At 44.0% G+C, this 22,675-nt stretch overlaps 1 protein-coding gene across 1 annotated transcript in view; it reads left to right on the forward strand.

Moving 5' to 3' along the window:
* LOC138215397 (inactive N-acetylated-alpha-linked acidic dipeptidase-like protein 2) overlaps positions 1 to 22,675 on the forward strand; it is a 471,279-nt gene that overhangs the window by 371,791 nt on the left and 76,813 nt on the right. Inside the window, exon 14 of the mRNA XM_069177518.1 lies at positions 7,600 to 7,689. Coding sequence (XP_069033619.1) covers positions 7,600 to 7,689 — 90 coding nt within the window. The remainder of the gene's footprint in view (positions 1 to 7,599; positions 7,690 to 22,675) is intronic.

The following is a 22,675-nucleotide window of genomic DNA, read 5'->3' on the forward strand; positions in this document are numbered from 1 at the left end:
CAATCAAGGGGCGGGGTTTGCAGCTTCTGACCAATCACAAACATGGACGAGTGTATTGCCAGGAGAGCGAATACAAAGTTGAACAATCTGGGCTAAAAGCAGCACACTGGCAGTCACTAAACGCAGGAACAACATTAGAGCACGAGTACTTCTGACTGTCACTACATTCCTTTAAATGAATGTTCTGATTAAATGTATTCTTTAGAGTTACAATCAGGTTTATAGGCAAGTAAGTGTTCACATTCAAGGAATGTGGTTTGGTGTCAAGGTGCATAACACCAAAAATGAGATAAGAGATCAATCAAGAAGTGAGAAAATACAGAACAAAAGGCAGGTGGTATATTAAAGGTTCACAATAAAGTAGTTTTGCAAATGTACATTGTAAACAGTATGTGTAATGTGCAACAGAAAATTTATTTTGTTGATGTAGTACTCCGTGTTAGATGTGCAAAATTAGATTAGGTTATACATTGTTATGTGTATTATTATCGCTGTAACGGACTGGGGAGCAAATGAGAAATACATGAAAAAACATTTTTTCAAAACAGTAGGTAGGCTAATCTAAATTTAAAAGTAATTTATAAGGCAGTCATCTTTGAGAAAAATAAAATATAATATATCAAAGCTTAATCTATTTCTGTACTCCTACCAAATATGTTGGTATTCAGGTTTTTCTATCATGTTTTAAATGTTATTTTGATCAATAGACAAGCATGACTCCACAGGTTTCTGTTCCTCTCATCTGTTCTTCAGTTTGCTATAAATTCAGTCCGTATTTAAAAAAAATAAAAATCCAGATTAGTACAACCAACAACATGCCACCAGACCACCCGACAAAAGAAAGAGTTTCGTGTGTGACGTCTCTGGAAGTATTTTCCTTCTCACTTCATCAAATTATTAAAACTTGGTTATGCCTGACCTCCATTGAAGCCACCCACTAATTTCATACACTCACCTATAATGTGTTCTCTCTTTGTCTGACAGTTTGAGATGTGTGTCTCTGAATACTGATGTTGTTGTGGTGCTTTGTTTTAAGTGAAGTGTCAAATTAATCATTACCACCCAGGGTCCCTCTGATGAATTTCAGAGTATGTTGCTGAAGAGTATTCTGTCACATTATGTTTAGAATGGGGGTGGTTGTGGTAAAATAATCTGAATTGGCACATTTTGAACTAGAATTCAAAGAACACATACCTGTGTGACGGCAAGTGGATCATCTAACCCTCGTGTTGTCCTTGGGTCAAAATGACCCGCAGCTGTGTTCAACCAAGTTCTATTTTATTTCTATATTTTTATATTTTTTGGGATCATTGGTCATCATTCTTTAAAGAAACCCTCACAGCCTCTTTGTCACCAATGATCCCCAAAAATTTGAAAATAAAATAGAACTTGGTTGAACACAGCTGCAGGTCATTTTGACCCAAAGACAACACAAGGGTTAAACAAGTAACTTTAATATTGTGGTAAAAAAAAGTAGGAGGACAAACAGTTACCTCTCACTGCTATCAGACCAAAACCACTCCGGCAGCTAACTGTTGAACCTTGTGGACTGCTGATAGGTTTGAACAATCAGTGAGGTCATCGTTGGTTTGTGAACGTCATGAAGCCTCCAGTTCAGATTCTGTTAATCACCATCTTGCTAGTTTGGGGCGGTTTAGAGCAGGAAGTGACCATATTTGGATGAGCTGGGGGAGGAGCCAGCGCTGGATCTGACTGATCTGATTGGAAACCTGACGATACTACGTCCCGCCCACAATACCTGTAACCTGACTGCACCACAGGCCTGACAATCAAACAGACACGCCCCCAAAAACAGGTCTTCTTGAATCTTCTTTTCTAATGAATGAGGGATTATTTTCAGATGGACCTCCAGAAAACTAATAAGAAGGAGTGACTTTAGCTAACAACACCGAGATAACTGATGGACACATTTTATTCACTTTGGATTTGATGAGAGAAGTTGAATGGGAGTCTATGGGTTTTTGGAGCCAACCTCTAATGGCACTCAATAGTATTGCAGCTTAAGGCACTTCTGCATCCATTTTTCAGACCTGGAAGCTACGAACACTTTTATAAACAGTCTGTCGTTCAAAACCCTGTTGTAGCACAAAAGCTTAAGACTAACTGTGTGCCAGTTGATTTATTGTAGTTTGAATAATTAAACCTATGTATTACAGGTGGGAAATATAGAATTAAATATTTTAGGGTGGTTTTGCAGCAACAATATTAATGACAAAATAAGAATAATGACATTCAAGATTGTCTTTCAGGCAGCATTGTCTTGAACGCACACCAGGAAGAGGATTCAACTGCAGGACATTCTAAGTTTATTTTCCTTGTAAGAGCTGATGGTGAGAGGAGATGGGAGGTCAGAGAGGTGAAGGATGGAGCACGGAGACGGCAGCAGACGGACTGGAAATGTTGGGCATGGGAAAGAGCAAGTGTTAATGGGAAGCACAAGGAATAAGTTAGACTTTGTTCATCTTTGGGGCTGGGAGTGATTCTACCAATGGTTGGTCACAGACTGGAACCAGAAACAGAAACAGGGTGGAGAGTTGTGTAGGTGTCCACCTGTGTCCTCTGGAGCTTCTCTCACAGCTTTATAAACTGGATATGTTGAAGGCTCTGGGGAAATCAGCTTTGACCAGGTGAGAGTGGGCTCGCTGAAGGAGGTATTAGGTGGCCAAAAGCAGCCCCTGCAGAACTTTCATGATGAGGGATGTCAAGGCAACCTATCGTTAGTCTTTGGAGGCAGATGGAGAAGACTTCTTTGGGACCGGAACAAGGCAGGATGTCTTCCATCCTTCTCCTGGATCAGGCTAAGATCCACAAGAGGTGGTGTTGAAGCCTGCTCAGCTGCTCTGCACAGGTCTTCAGAACCATCCGGACCTCCAGGTCTGTTTTGGTTCCGTCTCTCTTGCTGTTTCTTCACCTGGCTGCTGGGAACAGACAGACAGGTGGGGAGGTCGAGGACGGGTCAGTGTTTCTTGACATGGTGGAAGGTGTTGATGGCTGCGATGTGTCTGAGAGAGAACAGTGTGAGTCCTGTGCACACCTGACGTTATCGACCCATTCTGATCCGTCCTGGTGTGACGGGATCACAAGTGACCAGCTTTAAACTGCCTGTTCACACCCGGTTTTATCGCGCGTCTCCACGTCTGTCTCAGGTGACCACTTCTGATTGGATCTCACTTCGCCACTCTATATGCAAATGAGCACATACATCACAAGAAGCACAAAAACACAAACAGAAATGTGAGGAGAGGACTTTCATCTACAGACATTTAACAAACGGAGACATCTGTAAGAAATATTTGTGTCTGTAAACGTCTGAACACTATTCAGTGGGTTTGATGAAATTACAGGAGATGAACTAAAAGAGAAAAAGAACAACCCACAGGAGGGTTTAGTGAAACAGGCATCGTGCAGCATGTTCAAAATCACAAAACAGCGTCTTTATTGCAGGTAAATATCTGCTGCTGTCTGTACAGTTCAGCAGAATCACGCAGGAGACAAAGACAAAAGATTAAAAAAAAAAAAAAAAAAAATCCCCTCGGGGATTAATAAAGTAAATACCTACCTACCTACCTACCTAAAAGCATAGCAGGCAGAGATCTTCAGGTGAAAGATTGAATGGTTGAACGTTACTTTAACTTTGATGCTGAGGTGAACGTGGCACCAAGAGCTGCTTTATTTGTACTGTTTCTTTAGAGGACGTCAGCTGCGTCCGTCAGTCTTCTATTCTCAGGACACATTGAAGATTCATTGCTTCACACGGCTAAACTCTGAATGTTACATGAGTGTCCACACTAGGGTTGAGATTTTCACGGTAAGATAACATCTATCTCAGAAAATATCACAGTTTGACAGTATCACACTGATGTCAGCAACCCAAGATAGAAAAGACGGAGTTGGGGAGCTGGAATGTGGAAAATTAGTTCAATAGCACATTTCATGTTTGACGTTGAACAATCACACGTTTTTTGTTCTTCATTAAAGTTGTAAACGGGACTCACACTTTGATCTGTGGAGGGATTCTTGAACATGTTTGGTACGTTTCCTCCTACGAGACACTATTGTTTTCAAACTTGATATCCGTGATAAACCTCACATTTATTTTGAAGATGTCTAAAGTTATCCCACCTTGTTTTTAATCACTTTTTTTGGGGGTGATGTTGACATGATCAGTTTTGTTTTCTCCTCCATACATGTGTGTGTGCTCCCACTGCTGAGTCTGACAGGCAGTGGAAGAGCAAAAGAAAGTCACCACTGGTTTGGGTCTGCTTGCATTTAAATCCTTCCCTTGTGCTTCAATCTAACTTCTTGTTTCAGATGTTCCTTCAGGATTTGTTGTCTAATTAATTATGGCACTGAATGGACTTTGAGTTTTAACCGTGGTCACACAACATTTAGAGATTCAAAAACATCAGTATACTTCTTTTTATTAATGTACATGCAGACAATATGCAGACGATAGATGATCCAATCTCACAGTTGGTGATGGCTAGCTGGTCACTGGCAGGGCCGACTTGTTTGACAGGCATGATTGGCTGTGGAACCGATCTCCATCAGAGTTTTAAAGCCCACGGGTTTACAGTGAGGCAATCCAATTACATTCAGCACCTGGACAGATGGGGAGAAAGAGAGAGACAGAGGAGTGAAAAAAAAAAAATCAATGACAATCCAGCTGAAGTGGAACTAAGCCTGACAATGCTGCTCCTTCCTCCGCTGTGCAGCGGTTCTGTGATGAAAGTGAATCTCTGTTGGGGTGTTTATTTCACATGAACTCACAGCATTAACCTCTCGAACGCTCTCAAAGATTTGTTGCTTCTCTATTCATCCTGCTTTGTTTTATCTCTCTGTCCTCTCAATATCTCTGCTTTCATCTTTCTCTCCTGTGTTTGACTTGTGTGTCTCAGTGTTGTCCACTATTAATATAACCAATATGATTCAAATATGCCACCTCAGAAGGATCCTTTATGAATCCTAACCTCTGTGTGTGTTCAATCTGACATGTATGGCAACATGCATAGTATGTGAACCCAGACGGTGCACTCTCTTAGTAGAAGGGGCCTTAAGCTGCAATACCACTAACTAGAGGTTGGCTCCAAAAAGCCTCCATAGACTTCCATTCAACTTCTCTCATCAAATACAAAGTCAATAAAATGTCTCCACCAGTTATTTCGGTGTAATTAGCTAAAGTCACTCCTTGTTATTAGTTTTCTGGAGACAGTATCTGGAACTGGCCAATCACATGAGGTTGAAAAGAGGAAAACAACAGTGACATCACAAGAGCAAGTGGGAAGATTGGAGCAAATTCACCTGCTTATCATCCACAAGTTAAACGACCTCCAAAAACACTCTTTTAGCTGTCATCCTTCACACAGGAAGTACTGTATATGTACATAAATGAACCATAATACAATTTGAGTTATGTCAGGGTATGTATTCTGGCCGATCTAAACATATTTCAAAACTAAAAATAGTTTTCTGTTCACCTACTAGAGTTGCAGAGCTGCCACCACGTTACGACAACATTGTCACAGTGAGCAGGGAGAAAACATGATGTGTGCCCTAGGAGTTCATTAAAAATATTACAGGTCTACATAGCTTCACCTCTTTAACCAGCTCCTATCACTGCCTTTTGGGTGTGGGTTTAATTTTTGATAAATACAATTTCTACATGACGTTTGTTAATGTTATCAGCAGTTCCCTTTTTGGTAAAAAATAATCAACATGTGATCTATAAACCTTATGGCTTTCTATCCAACTTAAAAACCTGTCAAATTATACCTTTAAAAACAAAGATAAAATGCATCTTTTGCTGCACTGCTGCAGTACTTTTGACTCCACTGAGAATGGTTTCCTGCCTGTTCTGAAGTGTTTCTTCACCTCACTGTTCCCGCCTGTCATTAGTTGACACGAGAGCTCTCTATAAAAATACTGTCTTACCTCTAAACAATATAGATTAATCATCTCAAACTCTGCTAGCATTTCTTTGTCTGAGGAACTTCTCAGAGTCTTTTTCTGCCTTTTAGGTTTTGATTTAATGATGTGACGGTTTATGAAGATGGTAAAATAAACAAGTGTTTTCAAGGAGCATTTGCAGCACTTAAGTATTCAGTATCTGGCTAATAAATAATTTCCCTGTGTGTGCTACACAACAAAAAGCTGTCCAATCAGAACTCATTTCAATGGGACAAAAGGTGCTTACCTCGGTCAACTGATGTTGTTCCTCAAGTCCTTCTGTCGTACCCATCTTTCCTTTTCTTACCCATCTTTCCTTTTCATACCCGTCTTTCCTTTCCTCACCAGTTTTTCCTTTTCTTACCCGTCTTTCCTTTAGTTACCCATCTTTCCTTTCCTTACCCGTCCTTCATTTTTGTACCCATCTTTCCTTTCCTTACCCATGTTTCCTTTCCTTACCAATCCTTAATTTTCGTACCCATCTTTCCTTTCCTTAGCGGTCTTTCCTTTTCTTACCCGTCTTTCCTTTAGTTATCCACCTTTCCTTTAGTTACCTGTCTTTCCTTTTATTACCCGTCTTTCATGTACATGGAAACATATTTTGCATATTTTAGCAAGAACATAGAAAGAAAGATAAAATATAAAACTGTAAATTCCAAATTGTACTCCCCAAAATTAGTCTCTAAAAATCAGCAAGATTTTACACTAATGTACACTATCCTGTTACCAACAATCACAATCACACATACAAACTGTCCATGACTCAGTGATCTGCATCCTGCAGAAAGAGTCTCAAGACTGAATGAATTAATACACAGAAACCTTTCCAGAATTTGTTCTGTATGACTGTTTTTTGCATGATCATGTAAAATCAACACTGTACTCGATGAATATCAAATACATCTTCCTGTCATTGTTTGCTGTATCAGAAACTCTCTAAACTTCCACCAACCACGCAGAGAGATTGTTCCACAATAAATGAGACTGTTTGTGTTCGGTGTGTCTGGATATCCAGGAGTTACCAGACGTTTCCTGTCTTCCAGGCTGAACTCTGCAGAACTGGAGTGTTTGAACTTCTGATATTTCAAGCTGTCTGCTACTTAATTTGACTCCATGTAAAAAAATAAAACAACAGTTGCTCTGCAGCAATGGCACTGACACTTTGAAGTCACATTGTTTTGAAGTAGCTTTGTTTTTGGGACGTTACAAAGTACGCTGCGGTGACAGTGCGGTGATTTTTTTTTTTTTTTGGGGGGGGGTTACGTGTTGTATTTGTGTGTGTTAATGCGTATATATGTGTGTAATTGACAGCAGAACAAAACGTGCTGGCAGCTCGGTGGCCTGCAAAGTGTTTACTGTGGTTTTCTGTCAAAACCCTGGCAGTTCACTCTTCTCCACTCTGAGAATAGAACAGAACAAAAAACACTATAAAAGTCAAGTTTAAAAAGGGTGACATTTTTTTGTTATTAGTAATTTCTGCTCTAGAGTGGAAATCAATGTAATCCCACTTTAACAAAAAGGTTTTTGAACTAGATCATGATTGGACTTGAAAAGAGGTCCAGGGAAACTTGAAAAGAAACTCTTTAAGTGTCACGTGAAAATGACTTCATCTCTATCTCACCTCTTTTTCAGACCACCAGTTTTCTGACAGAGGCCTTGTTTTCTGCAGAGTCACCAGGAACCCTGGATCCACTTTTCAAGTTCCATGAGACCGTTGCTAAGGTAGGACCACTGATTTCAATCCCGCCACTACCACTAAAAGTCCTACAGAACTGTGGAGGTTAGGATTGCGTCATCATGTAAGCATGGATAAGTAAGCCAGGAATATGTACTTCTGATGGCATCAGCTTCAACTGACACCCCTAACACCAATAGGACGCAGTGCGCAGCAACGCGTGAAAACATGTTTTCTTTGGAAGAAAACTGCAACATAGAGAGATGAGGAAGTCGATCTGCAGCAAGAGCAGAATAATAGTTCACTTGTCGGGAGGTTAGGAGTGAATAACTGCTGCAGGAGCCGCAAAGTACAAAAATAGCTATTTGGGGGAAAAAAGTATTTTTCAGGCATGTTGGCGAAGGACCGTGGTGTGAAGTGATGCTGAGCGCCGCCACTATGTGCTGGTGTTGTGTGGGTTTACATAGAAAATAATAGGAGCGGCTGTTCTAACAGCTGTGTGTTCTGACCACAGACTGTAGATAAAAGTGTTAGTGGCGTCCAGGTCTGAAAAATGGTTCTGATGCAGAAGTGTCTTAAGCTAAAATACCGCAGAGTCCCACCAGAAGTTGGCTCCAAAAAGCCTCCGGCTCCATAGATTCCCATTCATCATCTATACCCGCTTTATCCTGAACAGGGTCATGGGGGGATTGGAGCCTATCGCAGCTCACTTTTGGGCAAAGGCAGGGTACACCCTGGACAGGTCGCCAGTCTATCACAGGGCCAACACACAGAAACAAAGACCATTCACACCTAAGGGCAATTTGTAGAACCACCAATTAACTTGATGTTTTTGGATGGTGGGAGGAAGCCGGAGTACCCGGAGAGAACCCACGCAGGCACAGGAAGAACATGCAAACTCCGCATAGAAATGCCCAGGCCTGGATTTGAACCCAGAACCTTTTCACTGAGGCGACAATGCTAACCATTGCACCACTGTGCCATCCCCCATTCAACTTCTCTCATCAAATACAATGTCAATAAAATGTCTCCAGCAATTATTTCGGTGTTGTTAGCTAAAGTCACTCCTTCTTATTAGTTTTCTGGAGGTCCATCTGAAAATAATCTCTCACTTTTGGGAGCGTATCGGTTTGATTGACAGGTTTGTGGTGCAGTCAGGTTACAGCTATCGGTGGGTGGGACGTAGTATCGTCAGGTTTCCAATCAGATCAATCAGATCCAGCGCTGGCTCCTCCCCCAGCTCATCCAAATATGGTCACTTCCTGCTCCAAACCGCTCCGAACTAGCAAAATGGTGACGGACAGAATCTGAACTGGAGGCTTCATAACGTTCACAAACCAACGGGTGATGTCACTGATGGTTGATGACATCACTGATGGTTGATACTTGGTTTTGACCTTTAGTTGTTTTGTGGCTGTTGAAGTTGGAGAGGTGAATAATGTTGAGGATGCAAATCTCACCAGATGACAGTTTTCCAATTTTGTTTAAACCATTTGAATACGTGTAAGAAACAAAGCATGGTTTACTCTGACCATAAAGATCTGCAGTAAAAAAAAACATGTAAATATGTTAGGCCGATCAATGTCTTTGTATAAAGGAATATTGTGTTGCTGTAATACCACCTGTGGACATTAGGGACATCACTAGGGACACTGCTGCTGAGCTGCCCCCAATGCAAAGAAGAAATCCTCTGCCATCTTTGACTTTGCACAGCTTGTATTCAGGTCACAGTGAACTCCTTTTAATTTCTTCATATCAACCAAACCAAATCAGTGTGAGGTTTTCATGTTCACAGAGCAGCGGATTCAGGAAGTTGTTAATGAGCAAACTCAATTACAGTTGACTTTGTTGGTGTTGGAAGTCGGAAGTTTACAACACAGGCAGAAGCAGCAGGTACCAAGCTTCTGCTGTTGCCAGGCAACTGCAAAGCCAGCTGCTATCAGTCACTCAGCCATTGTAGCAGATGAAATTAGGAGGGCCATTAGCTGAGTAAAGCATGACAAAGTTCCCCATCCATTTTAGGTGCATCAGTCAGAGCCTGAGAGTATTTATTGAAAGTCGCTGGAGAAGCAGCAGGCTGTGCAGAAATGACCACTGCTGTCTTTACTACCACTTCTGTAGTATGGCACATACAGAAAGATCGCTGACGGGAAGCTAAAAGCAGAGCTGTAGTTTCATACTTTTCAAAATTACACATTTAGTGACTGATTTACTAAGATCTCAAATAAAGGGTACTAAATTGTGTGTTCCTTGCGTGAGGGGTTTGCATGTGTTAGTGATTCCAACAATGGAAAACAGAGCGACTGCAAAAGGAAAATAAAATCTGATCCCATTGAAATTAATTAATATGAATGTAACAAGAACAAAACGCTATAGAGGATATTATTGACAAGAAAGTCAATACTGTGAGAAAAACAAAAAGGCGAAAAAAAGGCTGAATAATAAAACGTTGGCAAATAAAAGAGGACGGACGGTGGACGAGATCCTCTAACAAACACCGATCAGCAGGTCCAGATCTTTCTGCAATGAACAGGTGACTTTTCATTCAGTTCCTCTCGAGTGCTCGTGAACCTGATGAAGCTACCTGTGAATTCTGCAGGACTCATTCAGGATGTGACAGCTCACCTGAACAACAGGACTGGAGGGAGATCCAAGCAGAGATACGCTGGAACCACCCAGAGGCAGCAAAATGCTGAGTCGGAAGAAGTTTTTTAAATGCTGGTATTTCGTGGCTCCTCCTTGTTGTTGGCTGTCAATCATCATTCAGTTCATTCAATAACTCAGAAATGTCTTCGCTGGACGAACGATATGTCTTTATAATTTTTACCTCCGTCATCTCCAAAATGGTTCCACGGGTGTAAAACCTCGTTCTCTACGTATTCTTTGTTTTCCTGCATCTCCTTCACAATAAGAGCAGTCGTCTCTCCAGATTTGCGCACCTGATTAATACGTTCCTTTCAGTCGTACTAAAATACACAACAATCACTTCTCTTGTTTCTGCTGTCAGGTTTAGTAAATATCATTGCGGGTGCTAAATTGTTCTATTTTCATGTTCCCTCCCAGTATTTTGCACTTTCAAGCAGAAACGCCCAATATTACATATGCATGCTGGCAAACACGCAAAATGGATGCAAAGACACAATACTCACTGCACATCGTTGGTAGATCTGCTTGGACATTTTTTTGCAGGTGGTGTGAAGTTTGCACCTGATTTTACACAAAGATTTTTAGTAAATCAGGGCCTTAGACACATGCAAAATGTCTGTAAATAATAAAACAAAAGACATCTAAAGGTCAAAAGCAGCAGAAATAAAATCATGTAGCAGCTAAATTCTTCCTGTGGGATCACAGCCTGTTTCTTTATAACTTATTTTTTCTGCACCGACATCTCTGTTAAAGTCAGAAAATACATGCTCCTTACGTAAGCTGTTGCCAAATTAGGATTTCGCTCTCCGCTAACAGGACCTTTTTAAAATAGCCCTCGCTGTTTGGAGGAACACTCTCAGTGCTTATAAATGCCACCAGTTAACCACAGTTATCAGCACTGTTGGATAGATGTCACAGCTTACAAATTACATAAGGTACAGTGACATTTTCATTAGCTTTTATGGAGCCCAGCAAAATGAAGACACATTATTTTGGGATGTCCTTTACCTTGGCACCTCAAATGTGTGAAATTACACTTGGTTTACAAGTACTGCTCGGACAGAACCGTCAGCAGGGCCTGTAGCTCTGCCCACAGTAGTGTATTTAAAGATACTAAACAAAGGAAACTTTATTCAGTGATGCAGACAGTGGAGGAGATGACAAAAGGTGTGGGAGAGTTTTATACAAAATAACTTCTTCTTTGGTGAACTGCCATCAGTGTATTTGGACTCTTGTAGCGTTCTGTGTTTAAATTTTAATGTATAGTTGTAGACTGTAACACCTGTTCTCTGTGGGTCTCTGCATTTGCAGATGTTCAGTTGAAGTCTTGACTTCCGTCTTGTTTGTTTTCTTTTGACTCGGATTCTTGGTGGAATGATTTCAAATGTGTTATTATACAGAGCAGGGTTCTCCAACACGTAGATCGAAATCTACCAGTAGAGCGTGACCCGGTTCTGAGCAGCTCGTGCAAGGTTCGAACAATTTGCAGTGTTTCCCACTCGTAGACTCACTTGGCTGGGCCCCCCAGGTATGTTTGGCAATTGACCTAAGCTTCATTAAAATGTATTTATTTTTTTTATTTTAGGAGAAAAGGACGCTGTTAACGCAGTCGATTAACGAGTGGTCAATCTCCCCAACGAGTGCTGCACTCACACGGTGACTGACACAGAGATCAGAGGATCTTAAGTAGAGGAACCTGCAACATGCCTGCAAAACACAGCAGATACTCTCACACTGGGTCCCATTCACTAACGGTGCGGATGCACAAATCTATCCTTAAACCGTGTGTATGAACATTTGACATACAAATCTGGGATTCATCAATATTTTTTTGTTCGTACTCTGCGAACAATTTTAGAACGACATTAGGCCATGTGTAAGAACAAAAGTAAGAACATTTCTACGTACATATTAGTGAATGAGGCCCACTGAGCTGGAAACAAATGGTGCTCATAAAGGTAAATAATGTAATATATAATAATAATATAATAACATATAAGGCAAGTAACATAAGTACAATATTTTCAGCTGGACTGCAACAGCGGGGTGGAGCTATAAAGTAAGTGTGTAATTTCAGATACAGAGTGGGGTGGAGCTCAGCTGTGAATAAATGTTAGTAAACATGAGTAGCTCTTGGACACTTTCATTTTGTCAAAGTAGTTCAACAAAAGTTGGAGACATCTGATTACGAGTATTCAGAGCAGCCTGTTTTGTGTAGTATTTAATTTTTTACAGTAATTGTTTTTTCGGCACATTTTATTCCATGAAGCTCATTTCTGTGTTTCTGGGAGTTTTACTTTCAGTTAGAATTCTAACTTGTTCTTACCACCAACGCTGTTTTGTTTTTATGTAGTCTCATGTTAAAAATACTCTTATCACACAACTTCTTATTAACTATAACAGCACCATTAGAATAGTCATGTAAGAAAACAACTATTAGTTAAAAAAAAAAAAAAAAAAAAAAAGAATCCAACTCAGTTGTGACAGTCATGATTCTAAAGAACAGCAGGGGAACATTGTGTAATAGAAAAATGTGTTTTTTTATTTTGTTCATTGTCCTTTTCTTCCAAAAGGTAGCTGGACGTCTGTCATATCTGCAATGAGCTGTCGTCCCTAAGTGCCCACGTACATGTCTATATTATTTAGATTCAGACTTCAGGTATGACTGTATGGTGCCGTTTGTTCAGCCGACCTTCATGTTCATCCCGTCCCAGCTAGATGCTGATTGCTCGGTTCAAAGGCGCCTGGCTGGCAGCTCATTTTTCTCTCTTGATCATTCGACAGCCGAAGACTGAAAAATGTACTGACCTTATAACAAATCAAAAAATGAGGACAGGTCATTCTTGTGAGTCCTCGTGGTCACAGTACTGCAGCAGTGTCACCTCGTGGAGGTCGTACAGCTACTGACAGTTCCAAACTTATTCTGCTGATAGACCAGGCATTATTCCCACAAGTCCTATGCATTATTAAATTAACTACTATCATTATTAAGCCAATTATGTTTGTATAAAATGGCAATAATCCAATGATAAACTCATCTAGCTTTTAGGGAAAAATACAACATGAATACAGCAAAATACAGCATCTGAGATTAGTGGTCTTAGTGTTCAGCATTGGTATCATCGCATGATTAAATAAACTATTTCAAATCCTTAAAATACTTAAATTGTAGAAATGGTCAACTGTACTATAAATATTTGATCAATGACATCATCTCAGGAGTCGACATATATACATATATATATATATTGTACCACAGTTCTGTCGCTGTGAATATTCAAGTCATGTGAGAACTCCTTTCCTGGGTGCTTACTGAGATGAGCCATAATACATTCGGGATTTCCCCTTTTAAAGCATTTATGGTTGTTTTGTCATTTTGTTTAGTCTAAAGCAGGAGTTTCTTTAAGTCTGGCTCTGTCACCAACACTTCTGTTTGGACAATCATCGTGTTCTCAGCTTCAGACATTTCCCGTGTATTTCATTGTAAACTGAATGTAAACAAGACGTATAATGTTGCAGTGAATTTTTTCAGTGAGCTGTGTGTTCTTCATGTCTGTGCAGTCTGATGTGACTTCAGAAAGGAGTCTGATTTCTGATGGAACGATGTACTGTCAGAGTAGTAAAGGAAATACATTTTATAAGCCGTTTCATGTGTGGACCACTTATTGGACAACAAAGTTTGACAACATGACATGTTTATGAAGTCTGTGCTGATGGACTCGCTCCTCTGCAGCAGATAAAGCCCTGTGCCTAATGATTCTCAGCTTCTCCTCCAAGTGTTGGTGGAGGGGAAGGCTGATCGTGGTCTGGAGGAGAAGCAGGGTGATAGAGAAATCTCAGATCCACATGGGGAAGAAGACGGGCCAAGTTTCATAACTTGTTCTGGCAAAGTTCCTCATTAGTTGTTGTCTTCAAAACACACTTTTTCTGATTTGTTCATTGTTAATGTGTTTAATTAATTCAGAATTCATTCTCCAACTTTTACATTTACTTTCCTTCTCTTAAAACAGTATTTTTCTGTAGATGCTGTCCATACTATAGTTCCTCGTGCTCGTATAATGTACTCAGCTCAATGCTTTAGATAACTTTCCCTTCAGATATGGCTCAATCTAATTTTCAAGCATCAGCGCAGCTCTCAATAAAAGCAGCACTTTTATCACACTGTCTCTCTCCATCAACACATCCCGGCCTGTAGCCTAACTACTTTTCCTTGTCTGTACTGTGCATACTGCGTACCACAAATTGATGTAATCTAAAGAGGCTAGTGTGTGTTGGGCTGAGGTTAAGCAAAACATTTTGTTTTGTTTTGTTTCAGCACCACGGACAGTGACAATAATTTGCAGGGCCTGTAGTTGCTCTTTAAAGACCTTGCGCAGGTTATTCTGACTGATTGGATCTCAATTTGGGTTGATGTTGGGTGGAGCGGTGCTGGGAATGAAGGGGTCACCACATGTAATGTGCCTATAAGAATGATAAACAACTAAGTTGTCCTTCATGATCGCAACAAAACAGGAATGGGGTGGAGACAACTGTACATTCTAAATACCTGTGTAGTGGACTGACTGAGTGCATGAGGCCTCACCCATTAAATGCTTATTGTCAGATATCATGACCATTGTCATGGATGGGAGGAACCTCCTCTACTTCAACCTCCTCAGTTGGCTGTTTAAACAATATGAACATTGGAGCATTGACATTAACATTAGAGATTACCAATGAGCATTACACCTTTATTGTCATGGTAACAATAATGAATACATGCCTAATAGGGTCACAGTTTGGTGAGGTTTAGACTCCAAAACAAATTGGTAAGATTTAAGAAAATATTGCGGTTAGGTTTAAAACAAGTATAATATTTGCATGTTACGGTACATAAGTTAACTTACATACGTAACTTCACACCGGACATTAACGCTGGTCTCCTGGGAGAAAGTCCTGTGTTTGACCCATTATACCAGCGGACTTCATCACAATCTACGTCACCTGACTTAATCTTTTGCTTACTTCAATCGGGCGACGATTGTGTTGTTGTAGGTGAGAAACTTGTGCGTTTCATTGCGCTGTGGGTGGCGTATTGTCATGAACCTTGTTGCCATGGCGCCACCATTCAGGTTATTTGCAGAGCTCCGTGGTTTCACTCCGACCCCCCTGGGATGAATTTACGGCACAAAGAAAACCCATCTGGTTCTCCTGATGCTCTTCCTCTAGTGATGGATGGAGATGTTCTACCCTCTGAACCCTGAATGCCTCTAAGACCACGTCTCCAGGCTCGTGGCTTCACGGTTCAGCCCTCCTGAAGCATCGTTAGAGTCTCTGTTGATGATTTCCCAAGTTTGATACTAAATCTGACGTGAACCCTCTTGTCATGTCCAACGAGAAATCACAGACGCACCCAGAACACTGCTCACAAACACGAGTGAAACTCAGGAACTGATGATGATGAAGTGAAGAAGTTTGTACCAGTTACTCGTCAGGGTTTTATCTTCCTGCTGCTCCGTGCACATCACCGTGCTGTGCTGAACATTTTTTATTTGAATTGAGCTACCTTTGTAGAATCTGTTTAGTCCGTTGAAAGTATAATAATGAGGTAAGACAACTGATTACAGTCATTAATGGAGTGATAACATGTGAATCGAGTGTTTTACACTAACAAAACACATGATTATACTGCGAGTGTTGTTATACCCTGTACGTTTTATCATTAACAGAAGAGAGAAAAGTCTTTGTTGGTCTGACGTCAGTATAAAAGCTCTACCGTGTGTCTGTGAGGAAGGTTGCAGCTGTGGTGGGCAGAGGAGAAATAAGGTTGCCGTTTGGCCTTAATCATCACATCCTTGGAGATCAGACAAAGTGCCAGATGTTATTTGTGCAGGTTGTAAAAAGACAGGATGAGAGAGGGAGAGAGAGAGAGAGAGAGAGAGAATGACAGTTACATAAAACCATGAGGCCAAGAGTACACTGACAAAACATGTCATGATGAAGGGCAAACAGGAGGTGGCAGAGAAGTTATCCGGCATGTTAAATATTCATATTGGGGGGGGGGGGGTAAAAACCAGGCAGAAAGCCTGTGTGACCTCTTTTGTGGAGTATGTGTATGTGCGTGTGTATATGCGCTCATGTTGCTCATGTTGTGGGGACATTTATCCCTTTACACATGTACATTGTGGAGACACGCCTCTATTTCCCTACAGTGTTAATCATTCAATCATGGTGAAAATTCAGTTTGAGATCAGGCTAAGGAGAGGTTATGGTCTGGATCCTGAAATTAATGTAAGTCAGTGCAAGGTCCTCTAAAGGAAATTTGTGTGTGTGTGTGTGTGGGGGGGGGGGGGGTGTAAATGCCAGGAAGTCTCACGATATATTAGTAAAGAATTAATCTTGAGGGGAGAGATGGAAAAACAAAACAGACACAGTCATTGTAGTTTCCTGCACTATAGAATTAAAACTATTGTAGTAAATACATTTTTACATATTCATTTCATGAAGATTTATGTCACATAAAAAGGGTAAAAATATCGAACGGACAAAAATAAAAAAAAATGTTTTATTGTTTCAATAGTGAACCAGTGCTTTGTACGTGTAATATTTGAAACTATAGGATATCTTGCAAAATTCATATTTGTTGATGTGAAAATCAGATCACCAGAAATGTCAAGATCCTTTTTTCCACTATGACATGTTTGAATCACTGATGTCCAGCAGAACAAAAGACTGATTTTCCCCTGAGAGGAAGTAAATGTAACCGTCCCTACAGAAATCTGGGGTCGTTGGAAAGATGAATCCCAAGTGAGTCATAGAAAAGACAACTGAGATTCAATGTTTCAGTGTGGAGGAGCATGAGATGTACAATTTCTCCATTGAGTCAAGGAGTTGAAACGCATTGAACATTCAACTTTCAGAAATGAAAGGCTCTAAAAGACAGAAGACAGTCAGGCTGACCTCTTACTCTGACTTAAAACAAAAAAAAACCTGACAGACAGAATGAGTCTGACGTGTAATACAGCAGTTCTGTTCACCTGGTACCTCCGATGGAGAAAAATGAAGAGCCAGTGCAGAAATTAGTCCCCCCCCCCCCCCCCCCCCCCTCCCCCTCCCCCGTACCCTCCATGGAACGCTGTATGTGTATTGTTAGTGTTGTAGCTCAGGGACTTTGTCTGTGCTCTGTGTCCCTGTACTCATTTGTCAAGTGTGGTTTTGGACGCAGCTTGGTTGGAAGGGTACATGGTGGCAGGTGGCAACAGCCTGAGTCTCTCCCCCCTCATTCTCTTTCTTTGTTGTCCCTCTCCTCTTGTCTCCCTCGGCCTCCCAGTGTTCTCTGTGCAGCAAATTTTTTTTAAGCATGGCATAATGTACGAGCTGGCATCCCGAGACTCGTCCTCACCAGAGCGCTGGCGAGCTCCTCCACTGGGTCTTTCTTCACACTGCGGGTACAACGGACTCAGGAAGGCTCGAGTGTATTTATTTAGATGCAGATGTCTGTGTACAGTTTATTACAAGTGAAGATGATGACAGGTCCCAAGCACAGACTGTATATAAAATGGACGTAGCTTCTGGGTCTGAAAATGAGGCAGATGTATAAGTTCCTTAAGCTGCAATACCGCTGAGTGCCACGAGAGGTCGGCTCCAAAAAGCCTCCGGCTCCATAGACTCCCATTTGACTTCTCTCATCAAATACCAAGTCACCGCTGGTTGGTCCCAAGCAAATGCAATTCATATAACTCACATTCATTAAGAGGAGGCACAATCAAGTAGTTCTCTATTTTACCAAATGCCTGTCCTCACCAGAAATAAGTGCTTTTTACACTTAATATGACCCATGTTTTTAAAGTTTTTAATCAGGAAGGCCATTTTTGCTATTAATAAAAAAATGTCCAGTCCAACAAACTGTTAAAGTTTGTTTTTTTGGTATATTGGCCATCATCTCTCCCTAACCTTCACCAAGTGGTTTTGTTTGTCTAAATCTGACCAAACCTGAACCACAAAGGACAACAGTGTTACTTACATAAAATGCTGTGGAAGGCAATTATCTGCTTTGCCTTTTGTCATTGGTGATTTCTTTCTGCCATGCAATGGATTCAAAAATGTAAGTCTGCATCACCTCCTTCTTCCCAGACTTCCTGAACAAAATCCGTGTTCTGTAGAAACACATTGGGCCTGATTTACTAAGATCTCTGTCATGAGGTGTGTAGATAAACGAACCCAAATGCAGACACACAGCAAAAGTCTCTTTGGAACCAGGTATTTATTTCTTCCCGGGCAGTGAGAGCAAACAGAAATGCACACCAAGAGTCTGAGTCCCAATCCGAGCCGGAAGTTGGCTCCTCTGCGAATGCGTCTGGCTGCCGGCGCGGGGCCTTGCCACCCGAGGGAATCCCGGGGTTCTCCTCGGCACATGACCGGGTGACGTAGCCGGACGGTGACGCTCCGGTGGGGAAATCCCTACACTTCTCCTCAGCGAACTGATTGGCTGGATCGACTGTGTGACACTCGTAGCTCGACACAGGATTGCCAAGATTGCAGCAGATGATCTCCGTGGAACGATCTGGAATCTTCTTCGTTCAGGTGAATGCCCGTGGCTCAACAGTGAACGGCAGGAAACAGGAAACAGGTTGGAGTCAGAACCGGAATCTCAAAACAGGGAGACGGACGGACTTACAGGACGGGTTGACGGTTAGGCAACGGACGAACTGACAGCGGGTGGGCAGGAGACCAGCGTATTAGTAGCAGCCGGCGTTAATCACTGGAATGCCGCCCAGCTGTGCTGCCGGAGAGAGGCGCAGCAGTGGGCGGTGCTTGGAGGAGGGTACTGCTGAGGAAAAAACAGACAGGGAATGACAGCACACAGGCGGAGAGGTAATCGGGGGTTAAACAGGGGAAAACACACTAGGAACAGACAGAAATCCTAACAGTACCCCCTCTCAACGGGAGCCTCCTGGCGAACCACCAGGCTTGTCAGGGTTCTGTCGGTGGTACATGCATACCACCTCTGGATCCAAGATCCGGGAGCGTGGTACCCAGCACCGCTCCTCAGGCCCATAACCCTCCCAATCCACCAGATACTGGAACCCCCTACCTCTTCGGCGGACATCTAGGAGGCGATTTACCGTATAGACGGGCCCGCCATCGATGATTCGAGGGTGTGGAGGGGGGGTGGCCGGAGGGTTTAATGGGCTGGTGACTACGGGTTTCAGGAGAGAGACATGGAAGACAGGGTGGATTCTCATGGAGGTAGGTAACGCTAACTTGACTGTGACAGGGTTGATTATTGCGGTGATAGGGAAGGGTCCAATGAATCTCAGGGACAGCTTTCTTGACTCAGTGCGAAGGGGGATATCCTTTGTTGAGAGCCAAACTTACTGTCCGAGCAGGAACCCAGCGACGATCTGCCACCCTCTTATTTTGCTCCGCCATGCGGAGTAGGGCGGCCCGAGTCTCCTTCCACACCCGCCTACAGCGATGGACATGGACCTGGACCGATGGGACTGCTACCTCGACCTCCTGGCTAGGGAACAGGGGAGGTTGATAGCCCAGGGAGGCCTCAAAGGGGGACAGTCCGGTGGCAGCGGAGGTGTGAGCATTGTGGGCGTACTCTACCCATGGAAGATGACGGCTCCAGGATGCGGGATTGGCGGTGGTCACACAATGAAGAACAGCCTCCAACTCCTGGTTCAGCATCTCGGTCTGTCCATTTGTTTGGGGGTGGAACCCCGAGGAGAGGCTGGGCGTGGCCCCGATGGTCCGGCAAAACGCTTTCCAGACCTGAGAGGCGAACTGCGGGCTCCAATCAGACACTATGTCTGACTCCGGGGATGCCATGGAGTCGGACAACAGGCAGGGTCAGCAGGTCAGCGGTCTCCTGGGCAGACGGAAGCTTGGGGAGTGGAACGAAGTGGGCCACCTTTGAGAACCGGTCCACTATGGTCAGGATGACCGTATTCCTGTCAGATGGGGTGAACCCCGTGACAAAGTCTAGGGCAATATGAGACCACGGACACTGGGGGATGGGGAGTGGTCGTAGTAGTCCCACAGGGGGTCGGTGTGAGGCCTTATTGCGGGCACACGTAGTGCAGGCCAAGACGTAGGCTCGTGAGTCCTCCTCGCGGGACGGCCACCAGAAGGTGCGGCGAAGCCAGTTTATGGTTCGGTGGATACCTGGGTGGCCAGAGAGCCGAGAGTCATGGGCCCACCGCAGGACCTGGGAACGGACGGACGGAGGAACGAACAGCCGGTCAGGGGGGCCTCCTCCGGGGTCAGGCTGGGTCCGCTGAGCGTCACGCACCGCCGTCTCGACCTCCCAAGTCAGCATCCCTAGCATGCAGGAGGGAGGTACAATGGTGTCCGGGGTTGGCTCTCCATCGTCCGGGGAAAACTGACGGGACAGGGCGTCGGGCTTAGTGTTCTTGTGCCCTGGACGATAGGTGATGGTAAAATTGAAACGGGAAAAAAATAATGCCCAGCAGGCCTGACGGGGGTTTAGTCGTCTGGTTGTGTGTATATACTCAAGGTTCTTGTGATCTGTGAGGACGACAAAGGGCTGCGCTGATCCCTCCAGCCAGTGCCTCCACTCCTCCAGGGCTAATTTCACAGCCAGCAGTTCCCGGTTACCTACGTCGTAATTCCGCTGGGCCGGGGAGAGTCTTCAGGAGAAGAACGCACAGGGCCGGAGCCTTGAATCAGTGGCAGAACGTTGGGACAGCAATGCCCCGACCCCGGTATCCGAAGCGTCCACCTCGACTGTGAACTGACGCTTCTCGTCCGGATGTGCTAGGATAGGGACCGAGGCGAACTGTTCCTTGAGGGCCAAAAAAGGCCTTGTTGGCCTCGGGCGTCCAGCTAAAATCCACCTTGGTGGAAGTGAGTCGAGTTAGGGGAAGGGCCGTCTGGCTGTAACCCCGGATGAACCGCCGGTAAAAATTGGCGAAACCTAAAAACTGCTGAAGTCCTTTTCGGGAGGAGGGCACAGGCCATTCAGTCACAGCTTTGACCTACTCCGGGTCCTTTCGGACCTGCCCCTCCTCTATGATGTAGCCCAAAAACTGGACTGATGGGACGTGGAATTCACACTTCTCTGCTTTGGTGAAGAGCCGGTTCTCCAGGAGCCTTTGAAGGACCTGACGGACATGATGGCAGTGTTCCTCGGGAGTAGCTGAGTAGATTAATATGTCGTCCAAATAGACAAACACGAACCGGTTTAGGAAGTCCCGAAGGACGTCGTTAACCAGGGCCTGGAAGACAGCAGGGGCATTGGTCAGGCCGAAGGGCATGATCAAATATTCGAAATGTCCAAGGAAGGGGGGTGTTAAACGCAGTCTTCCACTCATGCCACTCTCGGATTCGGACCAGGTGGTAGGCGTTACGGAGGTCCAACTTTGTGAACATGGTGGCCCCAGCGAGAGACTCGAAGACGGAGTCTAGCAGTGGTAGATGGTAATTATTCTTGGTGGTAATCTGGTTGAGACCACGGTAATCAATGCAGGGACGAAGGGTCTTGTCTTTGTTACAAAAAAAAAAAAACGCTCCCAGTGGGGAGGATGAGGGGCGGATAATTCCTGCGGCTAGGGAGTCTGTAATATATCGCTCCATCGCCTCTCGTTCGGGTCGGGACAGATTGTAGAGGCGACTGGTGGGAAACGATGCGCCAGAGAGCAACTCGATGGCGCAGTCGTACGGCCGATGAGGTGGTAGGGAGAGGGCTCGTTCCTTACTAAATGTCTCCCCCAGATCCGCGTACTCCCGGGGAACAGACGATAGGTCAGGTCCAGCCGTAGAGCTGCAGGGGATGTTCTCAGGCAGGGGAATGGCGGATCTGAGGCAGCGCGAGTGACAGGCCGGGCTCCAACCCAGGACTCTCTCCCCTATCCGATCAATCCGTGGGTTGTGGTCCCGGAGCCAAGGATGGCCCAGAACCAGGGGCGTCTGAGGAGTCGGGAACACATAAAAACGGATCTCGTGTCGGTGATTGCCTGACACGAACAGAGGAATGGGCAGAGTTCGGTGTGTGATGGTCACCAGCGGGCTGCCATCCAGGGCGCTCACCGACAGTGGCCGCTCCAGAGTCTCCACCGGGATCCCGTGCATGGAAACGAACGTGGAGTCTAAAAAGTTCTGTTCGGCTCCAGAGTCGATAATGGCCGAGATGGGAAGAGGACCTGATGGCAAGCCCAGGCTCGCTGGCAACGTCAGGCAAGACTTGGGATGGGGAAAACGCTTGGATTCGCTCGCCCGTAATGGTGGGGTTACGGGTGAGCTCCCTCTTTTGGCCGAACCGGACAGGAAGCGATGCGATGCCCCGGCTCGCCACAGTAGAGGCGATCTCCGACCTGAGGCGCTGCTCCCTCTGCTGCTGAGTGAGACACGACCTCCCCAGCTGCATGGGCTCCTCATCCG

This window comes from Embiotoca jacksoni, unplaced genomic scaffold (assembly GCF_022577435.1).
Source record: "Embiotoca jacksoni isolate LCO1_2020_lvr unplaced genomic scaffold, fEmbJac1.0.p SCAF_74, whole genome shotgun sequence".
Taxonomy (NCBI): domain Eukaryota; kingdom Metazoa; phylum Chordata; class Actinopteri; family Embiotocidae; genus Embiotoca; species Embiotoca jacksoni.